This window comes from Mustela putorius, unplaced genomic scaffold (assembly GCF_011764305.1).
Source record: "Mustela putorius furo isolate JIRA1106 unplaced genomic scaffold, ASM1176430v1.1 tig00003850_pilon_pilon_pilon, whole genome shotgun sequence".
NCBI classification, from domain to species: Eukaryota; Metazoa; Chordata; class Mammalia; order Carnivora; family Mustelidae; genus Mustela; species Mustela putorius.
This window is the reverse complement of record NW_025422002.1, coordinates 12,254,326-12,264,537: the sequence shown is the minus strand read 5'-3', so window position 1 is coordinate 12,264,537 and position 10,212 is coordinate 12,254,326. Positions and strand designations below refer to the sequence as shown.

The 10,212-nt window shown below is 42.9% G+C and overlaps 1 protein-coding gene across 3 annotated transcripts in view; it reads right to left on the bottom strand.

Moving 5' to 3' along the window:
* Nucleotides 1–10,212, bottom strand: part of SYN2 (synapsin II) — a 210,345-nt gene that overhangs the window by 43,105 nt on the left and 157,028 nt on the right. For all 3 annotated transcript variants that reach the window (XM_013052398.2, XM_045063325.1, XM_045063324.1), the window contains exons 2-4: nt 6,726–6,783; nt 5,351–5,442; nt 2,939–3,095 (exon numbers count right to left, since the gene is read on the bottom strand). In XM_013052398.2, coding sequence (XP_012907852.2) covers nt 2,939–3,095; nt 5,351–5,442; nt 6,726–6,783 — 307 coding nt within the window. The remainder of the gene's footprint in view (nt 1–2,938; nt 3,096–5,350; nt 5,443–6,725; nt 6,784–10,212) is intronic.

Sequence of the window (10,212 nt, the reverse complement as noted above, 5' to 3'; positions counted from 1 at the left end):
TCCTCTCCAGGCCTCATTTTCTTCATAAATAAAATGAAAGGAGTAAGTTTGATCAGTTCCTCAAAATTTTTACCATAAAGGAATATCATTTTATTATATATCCTCCCAAACTCCATTATCAAACTGCACTTTAAGTGATCATATATTGTGATCCTTTTGTTGTCAGGGACAGAATTTCATTATTTTTGAAATGCTGGAAAATGTTGGAATTTCTGAGTCACTCCCATTTGTGACACAGCTGGTGACTATAGATCTTGAGAGCCTCCTATAAAACAGAAAAGTATGATTCAGAGACTCTTGAACCCTGAAGATTTTATTATTGAGAGACTTTAGAGAGTCTCTAGACCAGACATCTCATTTTACATATGAGGATACAGAGGCTAGAAAAGCAAAGGACAGCATAGGTTACCAGATCATGCCTGGAATTGGGACTGCACTAGGACAGCAACCAGGTAGGTCACGTCTTGCCCCATTGCATGTTTCACTGTACCTTGCTGTCCTTGCCATTCTTTAGTTTTTCAACTTGCTTTGACTGTCAAGACAAACCCCTCAGACCTTTTTTGCCTTCTCTGATTCTCTCCATCACCCCATCTGACCTTTAAGTCCTGCCTGCCCACCTTGGCCACCTTGGATTCCTGTTCTGCCTCTGGATATCTGCCTGAGCTCCCAAGGCTCTCCAGCATCACCAGCAAGCTGATGCCAGCTCTGCCTAACAACCTCTGTCCTGCTGCAACCCACGCCCTGGCATGGCACCAAGGCATGTGGGGCCTTATCTTTCCAGCATGTGGGAGAGTTACACAGACACCACAGCGATGCCAGGAAGGCCCACGGCAAAATCCCAGAGTCCTGGGACAGCAAGACTAAAATGGCAGCCAGTTCCCAGACACTAGTTAGGTCCCTGGGAGCTCACCCTACCCTACTCCACTTTATCTCCAGCAGTCCCTGTCTGCTCAAGGTACTGGGCTTGGCATCTAACCCCTGCCTCCTTGGAAACTTAGATTAAGTCACAAGTACACAGTTACCAATTAAACAAATGTAATATCTGATAAGGGTTATTTCCTCTATGCATAGACAAAAGAATGGATTTAGGAGCTGGGGGTGGTGTTGGCAATGAATAGGAAGATAATGTTCATTATCACCATTTCTTCATTGAATCAGGAAAGACTTCTTGGAAGAAATGAGATTTCAGAATCAGTCTTGAGTTTAATATGTTATCCTTGGCCCTCCTGGAAATAAATGCTTTAATTCAACTCCTGTGCCTCTGTCTCTAAAATACCCAGATGGAGTGATAGGATTTTTAGATAAATTTGCAGCAATATGGAATGGTGGCATTCTTACTTTCTCTAGAATATTACCTTCATTGATAGGGCCACTTCTGCTTCCAAAATCCCAGGGCACAGCCTGCCCTGACCAATATATAATAGCAGATGTGCTCAGAGACACAAGGTAGATAGAACCTTAACCACCCAACTGAGGTCTCTCCTCACACCAAGAACAGTCACAATAAAGAAAGAGAATATGAACAAAAGTCATCATTTCAGAGGAACCCTCCCTTCATGGTCACCAAATTTGTTCACTTCCATTAACAAGTAGAGAACAATATATAAAATGTCATTAGTGTAGCAGCTGCTTAATGAAAATGAAGGGAGAACTTGGTGTCTGGCCAGGGAGCCTTGCTGTTCTCATGTGATGCCAAAGGCAATGTGCTGGATTGTGAATGGGTGAGAATGTGAACCCTCACCAGATCCCAGATCCCAGGAGGGGCAAAGCCCTAGGCATAGGCTCTCTGATCCTCCCACCCTGGCTTCTGGCATAGTTTTGGAACATAAAGGAGGGGACTATTTTCTTTAAGAGATCCTAAATACTAGGGGACTATAACAACCAGGCTGGCAAACTGGTGACAGGTACTACTATTATCCATCCCTAGTTGACAAAGAAACCAGACACAGAAAAATTTACTTAGAAGAAATAAATTAGCAATAGCAGAATCATCCTGTGTGGCTATGAGGCAGACAAATTCTATCAGGTATTGAAAGGGCAGGGAAGGAAAGGGAAGAAAAGGGCTAGGGCTTATGTGCAGTAGGGAAAGTTGTGAAACTAGGGGGAAAAGAAACTTGGTAAAGGCCTCAAATAATGCCTTCACATTTAAATCATACAACTCTTTTAGCTTGTTTCTGCAAAACCCTAGGATTCTTACGTGCCTCAGGCCAGAGGTATCTGCATGAGTGGTGATCAGGAACCCAACCCTCCCTCCTCAACCACAGCAGCTCCCCCTGACTCCTCATTCACTGGTCTTTCTCTTACACTCTCAGATCTCCCTGGTTTCCAAGGGAACGGGAAAACTGTGAGTTCAGGTGTGAGGAAGAGACCAAGAGCAAAGGTGATGGGTCCATCTGGTTAAAAAGCCTCCCCTCCAACTCCCTGGGTGGTATAGAGGCTTGGGTTTGAGAACTTCACAGTGGCCCTTGGCAAGCCAGTGTGATAGCTGAAGTGATTTTTGAAAAACAAGAGGAAGAGGATGTGATTGGGAGCAGGTATTTCCTTCTAAGAGGGCTGCCTGGAGAGCCGTTATAGGAGCTGGGTCCCCACCTGCCTCAGGCGTTTCCAATAGACCACTGAGAGGCAAGAATCAGGTATTTTTATTCTTACATCTATGGCTTGAGGGCACAGCTTGCAGATCTATAAGGACTTCTTTAGAGAATCTTTGTGTGACTTTGTTGTGAGTCAAAGGTCCACTCTACATCAAAGGCAGCCCAGCCCTTGAAGATAATGTTTTATTGCGAGAGCCCACCCTTCCCCAGGTCCCATCTGAAGCTCCTCTCACATCCTCTCAGTTGTGCCTAGTGCAACTTGATTGCCAGTGGTCCCTCCTGTGGGACTGGGAGATACAGGACCTGGATCCCACCTTTTTACCTGGGGGGAAGGGAGCCTCACTCACCACCCATGGCTTGTCACAGAAGTTGTAAATGGATTCCAGCGAGTTGATGCTGGGGAGGCCTGCGTACTGCATGCCAATGACAAGGTGACGGAAGTCCTCATTCTCTGCCATGCCGAATGCATGCTGCCGGATAAGCACAAAGTCTGGCCGGAAGGACCTGGTAAAAATGTAGAGGCAAGTTTCCCATAAACCAGCCCCTCATCTTGTCTCCTATTTCCAAAGCCCTAGACAGAGAAGGGATATTAAGGGTCACCTGATGTAAGCCCCTCGTTTTAATATTCTATGGAATAGGAAGTTATGGCAGCTCTTAAAGGAGATTTAAAGAGATGTCTGAAGTTCCCTTATTCCTCTGGATTGAGCATTGTCTTTTTCTAAGGTACAAATTCCCTCAGGAGGGGAAAAAGAAACACTTTCATACCCTTACAACTTAAATGAACAAGAATTTACCTGGTCCCTATGGGGCAATAAAAGAGAAGCTCCTTGTGGCTTCAGCGTTTATGCTCCAACAAAGAGTGCCCGAGTAGACTTTGAAGACATATTTGCCTGACTTCACCACCCTGCCACAGAGATCCCTGAACTCAGTGTCCTATTCTGATTCCTTAAACTTGCTCCTTAAAATAGGCAATGCCCTCTTCAGGCCCCCAGAAGAGCAAGGGTCCTGGCTGGCTGAGAACACATGCCAAACTTCAGTGTTATTCTTCCAAAGTGTACACTAGGGAGGGGTGCAAATATTTTTTGAAGAACTGAGGTTGAGCAATGGCTACAGGAAGCACTGGGAGTACAGAATGTTCCCATGCATGGGAAGGCTCCCTGTGTTTCCCCTCTAGCCAGCAAAGCTCCTCAGCTGCTCTATCTTCATGCCCTGACTCCAAGGGAACCCCACCTTCCCAAAGAGTCAGTTCTGTAGCAGCATTCTCCCTCAAGGCTCTGGAGCCTGCCAGTTTCACACCATATGCAATGACCCACCTGGTTCTCTGCCCAGGCACACATTAAACCCCCCCCCCCCCCCCCCATCTACAGCTCCAGTACCACCTGGGCTCAGAGATCAGTCTTTTGAAGTGGGGGTGGAAGAAGCCCTTCTCAGTAACTCAAGGAATGTAGCATCAAGTCATTATGGCATGTGCTGGAGCTGCTCTGATCTCCCTGTGCCCCAGTTCTGGGAAACTGACTCCAGCTGTATTCTTGAGATCAAACCTTAAATGCCAGTTATAGGAACTGAACCCTAGATTTCCTACACTGGCCAGCTCTTAAGTTCCTACATGCATACTTGGAAGGACCTGCCTTAGTTTTGCCAGATCCCTCCTGGCACCCTGCTATGGACCTTTCTCTCACCACATCCTTGTGTGTACGCATCCCTATGACTCACTCTACCTGCAGTTGGAGGGGCCCATTATTCTCTCTTGAGCTCTCTCCCCACTGGCCGGATTTCTATTTTTCTGTCCTCCTCATCTCTAGGATGAATGAGTTTACGTTTCCTATTGTTAGGTTCCAGACATCTGAGCTTTGCCTTCCTTGTCACTGAGCCAGTTCTTACCAGATGTCGGAGACCTCAGTGTCAGGATGCTGTAGGTTAACATAGGAAAGAGGTTGAAGTAAAGATTCTTCCTGGCACAAGATTCTGTATTTGAAAACCTGACACCATGCTGAGCCCATGGGAAAATTGACACTGTGGAAGCCATTTTCCCTCATCTGGAATTCTTGTTACCTCCCTCACAGAACTGTTTTATTAAATTTGGCCACATCTGTAAGTTACCCAGCATACCACCTGGCATGTTTGTGCCCTGTAACTGCAAATTTTCTTCTATCTTATGTCCCTTCCAACCTAGACTTTCCTATCAGACTTATGAATTCCCAGGACTGAGGAACATAGAAGAGTACAGGGTTGGGAGTTAAGAGAATTCACATAGAAACACAAGGCTCTGAAAAAAATTAATATTAATATTAACACTAAAAAAAATAAATAAACAAAAACAAGGCTCTGTGACCAACTCACTGAGTGAATCTAAGCAAATGAATGTAAAGTAGGAGGTTGAACTAGATCAGAGGTTTTCAAACTTTCTTTTTAAGCAACGGAATCCTCTTTTCCTGGGAAAATATATGCAGAGATAAAAGCACAAAAATAACACTGGTAGAAGTGGAGCTGGAATCCTAGAACCCCTCTGATAGTAATCCAGTTACCTCTAAATGAGTCCTGAGTCCTTTGTCTACCATTGGACTAAGAGACCCCTGAGAGCAGGAGCTGATATTCTCTGCCTTCCTCTACCACTGCTACATAGCATACATCATTAACTTCTATACTATATACATGGCACTGCCATTCCACTCTAACACTTGACTTTGAAACCACCTATGCAAACCAGAAAATAACTCTGAAGACAGTGACAGTGACCCTGAGGACAGAAAGGACCTTACCGGACAACTTTTGTGCCATTCCGAAGGACCTGCATATCCACAGCATAGGTCCCATCTGCATGGGCCACCAGGTTAAGCTCTGAAAATTCTGCCTGGAAAATAATAGTAGGGGATTAAGAGGGTAGAGTTCATGTTATGTGTTTTTACTCAATTGTAAAAAAAAAAAAAAATTAAAAATAAATAAAAATAACTTTAGGGAAATAAGTCCATAGTCCTGGCTTTGCCAAGTTCTCCACAGAATAGTAGCAGCCCTCCCACCAAACATTTATTCAGTTTCCCAAAGCATTTTCACAATCTGATTTCATCTCACTTTCATAGCAACTCTGTGGGGCAGGAAGGACAGAGATAATTCTCCCCATTTACAAAAGAAGCAGTTAAGTGACTTTCTGGACAAAAACAAATTTATTCTTGGCAGAGACAGGAGCAAAGCTCAGGTCTTCTGACAACTCTGGGCTGCCTTTCTATAGAGTAGGAATGCAAACTGGAGCAGCATGCCCTCTGTCAGTTTCAACATAAAAACACTAGATTTTAGTTTAGGCAACTGGGTCTTACTTCTGCTCTGCCCCCAGTTAGCTCCATGGACTTTAGGCAAATCACTTGTCCTCCTGGGGTTGGGGTGGGGGGTGTGGGGACAATTTCTTTCATCTATAAAATAGGAATAATTTTTAATCAACCTTGACTATCCAACAAGCTGTTCTAAGAACTGAATACAATAATGGGTAAGAAAGTACTCTGTAAAGAATGATGATTAACTTCTATAATTACATAGAAAGCATATGCATTGTTTAAACTGGACATCCCCCTCTCCACCCAAATGGACTTAATCTCTATCATGAAGCAAAGGGTAGAGGAAGATTTTAAAAAAGGGAAAGGGGGCTTTCAGGACTTCATTACATTAAAAACAGGGGCGTGTGTGTGTGTGTGTGTGTGTCTGTGTGTGTGTGTGTGTGTGTGTGTTTTAATTCTCTCAGAAGTGTAGCTTCACACCCAAAGTAGGGAGCATGGGAGGCTGCACAACTGAAGGGCAGACATGTGCCAACCCAGAAATATCATGCCATCAACAATATGGAGGTGTGGTCACTGTCCCAGGAAGATATTCTCCTAAGGTTTTCCTCAGCCTGAGAACACACTACCAGAGTTCACTACTTTATAGACACCAGCACCACGAAAAGAAGTCAGGGAAGTTGAAAGGCAGCCTTCATGGTCATACCTCAAAAAGAGAAAAGCCCCAGGGAACAGGTGGGGAGAGGGGAGAGAGGGCCTGGAATCCACTGACAAACACTGTACTCCACTCTGAAGATTAGATGATTCACTTTGGGATGTCAAGAGAGAATAATGATGACGCAGATGTAACTCTGGGCTTCAGGGTAATTACCTGTTCCACTTTGATGTCATAATCTCCAAGGACTTTTTTACCCCGGAAGCACTTGGCCCTGGAAAACGAAAACAAAAACAAAAACAAAACAGAAACCAAACCAAACCAAACCACACCAAACCAAAACAAAACAAAAAACGCACAAATTAGTATTGTAGATGTGTCTGAGATCGGAAATTTACTATTATAAAAAAGAGGACTACAGCAGAAAGAACCCCAGAATGAGAGTCAAGAGACCTGGGATAGGGTTGGACTCTAAACTCAACTAATAGATTATTGTGAGAGAGCCTCAAGCAAACCATGGTCTCTCCTTTACTCAGTTTACCCATCCATAAAATAACCCAATGCACTTTTTCACTCCTAGGTTTTGGGATTCTATAATATCCTACTTTGTCATTGGGCTACAAAAGAAGTCCAGAAGTAGGAATTTTCCCAATATGATTTCTGGTAAAGACCAAGTTAGTACCATACATCTTTATACTTTCCTTATCTTCCCGATCACTCTGATTTTCTAGGTGGGTTCTACCCTTGGAATTTTAGTTTTTAAAGAAACTGTTATCGTTTTACCTCTTCATATCTATACCTCCAAAAAGTATTTGAGGCAATTAATAGTTTAAAAGGCAGGTATAACCAACAAAGTAAGGATTAAAGGACAGTGAATGACAGAGCATTAATTATACCAGAAAAGAAATTTTAAAAGGTAGGAGGCTGAGGAAAGCTACTATAATTGAACACAAAACCTATTCTGTATTTCTGAATTTCAGTCAAGAAAACTAGTCAGGCCAGGTTACAGAGTACTTATTATCTTCCTATCTTCTCATGGATCTAAAGGAGTCTCACAAAGCATCAGGGACTTCAGAGTTCCTTGTAAGTGGATGTGCTTATACTTATATTGATATTCATTCCTACCTTCCCTTAATATCCCCCTCCCCACCCTACCCCCCCAAAAGATTTTCTTACCTATCCACTTAGGCTAGTTCTCCATGTGAATAAAGGGCCTTTCTACGCTATACCTGTTAGCGAGGTTGTTCCTTCCCAGAGCTTGAAATTTCAAATTAGTATGCTACACTGGAGGTTTCCAAAAGACCCTCTCAAAATAAAGGGATAAACTAACATTTATTGGGCATAATACTCTAGGAATTGTGTGCAAGTTGCTTTCAAGAACATCTTATTTAATCCTAATAACAATTTATGATATAGGGAGAAAGGTCTTCATTTTTGAGATGAGGAAACCAAGACTCAGAGGAGAAAAATAGTGTAATTCACAGTCAAATGATAACTTAGTGGCAGAGACAGTATTCACACCCAAGTCTGAATCCAGTGATCCTGGGGCTGTACAGTCATCCCTCTCTGCTGATTCATTCTCTCCATCTTCACTCCCACCATTACGAAAACTGACTTGTCATGTGTGCTGCATTGCATGTTTTTTCCCCCATTTTCCTTCTTCTGCTCAAAAGGGACTTGATGTTGTGAGCACTAGTTCTACTACAAATACTTCCTATCCTGGTTCCTGTGAATTACCCAGGACGAGGCCAGGCTATTTCCTTTCCTCTCTGCTGGAACAGTCCGTTCTAGGAAGTTGTCATTTGTCCTATCCAAGTCCCTGGCCACCCTCAAATTGTTCCTCAGAGGCATTCAGCCATCCTGGAGCTGGATCACTGAAGCCTAGTCCCCAACCTTTGCCCCAATAACTCGCTAAGCTTCATCAGCTTGCTTCCAGAACTGTGTTCAACATTTATAGCTCAGCAAACCCCTCCACCTGTACTGTATCCCATCCCTTTGGCTACTGTTCTAACTGACTTATGGACTTAAATGATAATCTACACATGCCACTATCACTGCTCTGCAGATCTTAAACTCTGAAGGCCTTTATCCAGGACAATAAAAAGGAGAAATGGAGTAAATGACCCTGGAGGTTCTTTTCTTGAATTGATGAGGTGTGTCTACCTTACCACCAGCAATGCTATTCTGATGCCTCCTCCTATCTTCCTGTCAAAATAGCTTTTGTTCTATGAGGTAAATCTCAGAGACATTAACAATAACCTCTCATTCTATATGATACCTTGCACTTTCAAAGCACATTCCTTGCCTTACTGAAGCAGCCAGGGCGGACAGCAATGTTCGTTTGACCAATGGGGGAACTGAAAGCCTGAGCAGGGAAATAATATGCCCAAGCCACAGAAAAGTTCATAGGAGCTAAGCTTAGAACTAAAAGTTTACAACTAGATGCTTATGTTTTGCCAAGTATTTTAATTCACTCACTTATTTTGTGAGTTTACAACACTGATATTAAGGTATATTTATAGATTCTGGCTGGATTTATCTGCCACTTCCTGCACCTGCCCATTGACCAAGTTGGCTAATGATACTGTTTGCATGCCTTCTCCCTGCCCCCACCTCTCCAATGATCTTAATGCCTTTTCCTTAAGGTAATTTGTCCTGTTGAATATCTTAGTCTGTGTTTCCTGACTCCAGGTCACTGACCTCTGTTGGCTGAGCACAATCTTATGGAAAACGAGCTGAAGATGGCAGGCAGATGGGGCACAGAGCCTTCTTCTGGAGAATGAGCATATTTTCCTAGCTCTAGCCCTTAGAAATTTAGGTTCCAGGTATTTTCATGAAAAATTGTGTGACTTATAAGCAAGTGACCAAAGTACCTCCTGACACTAAGAGAGCACTATTTGGAGGCATCGTGTTAGAATCCAGGAGAGCTGTGAATCACAGGGCTCTGAAATCATAGTCTGGGATCCTAGAAGTATCTGTCCCTGGCTCTGTGATCTTAGGCAAGTGGCTTAAATTTAAAAAAAAAAAAAAAAAAAAAGTATGTCATATGGTGAAATCAATCAATCTACCTTCAAAAGTATACAAAAGAATAAGATAAAAAATAAGTTTCTCTTTTCCCATTTCTTTTTCATCACATATAATCCCCATTATCAGTTGCAGGCCTATCCTTCCAGTGTGGGGAAAATGTCTGCACACATATATGCTTCACACATACATGTAGCATCATGCTACATAAACTCTTCTTTTTGAATCTTGATTTTTATTGCACTCAAAAATACATCTTAGTAATATGCTTTCAGCATATACTGATGGACTTCTTTCTTTTTAATAGTTGCATAAAATTGCATTTGAACGTCATACAGTAATTTCATCATATATATTGGTAAGTACTTAGATTTCCAGTTTTTGGGTTGTTTTTACCATTATAAACAGCGCAATAATGGCTAACATTTAAGAACATATCCATAGGAGGGAATCCTGAGTGGTACAGTCAGTTAAGTATTTGATTCTTGGTTTCGGCTCAGGTCACGATCTTGGGGTCCTGAGATCGAGACCCACACTGGGCTCCATGGTGAGTATGGAGTCCTCTTTCTCTCTCCCTCTGCCCCTTCCTCTCTTCTCTAAAACAAACAAATAAATCTTAAAAATATATATATCCGGGGTGCCTAGGTGGCTCAGCTGGTTAAGCATCTGCCTTTGGGTT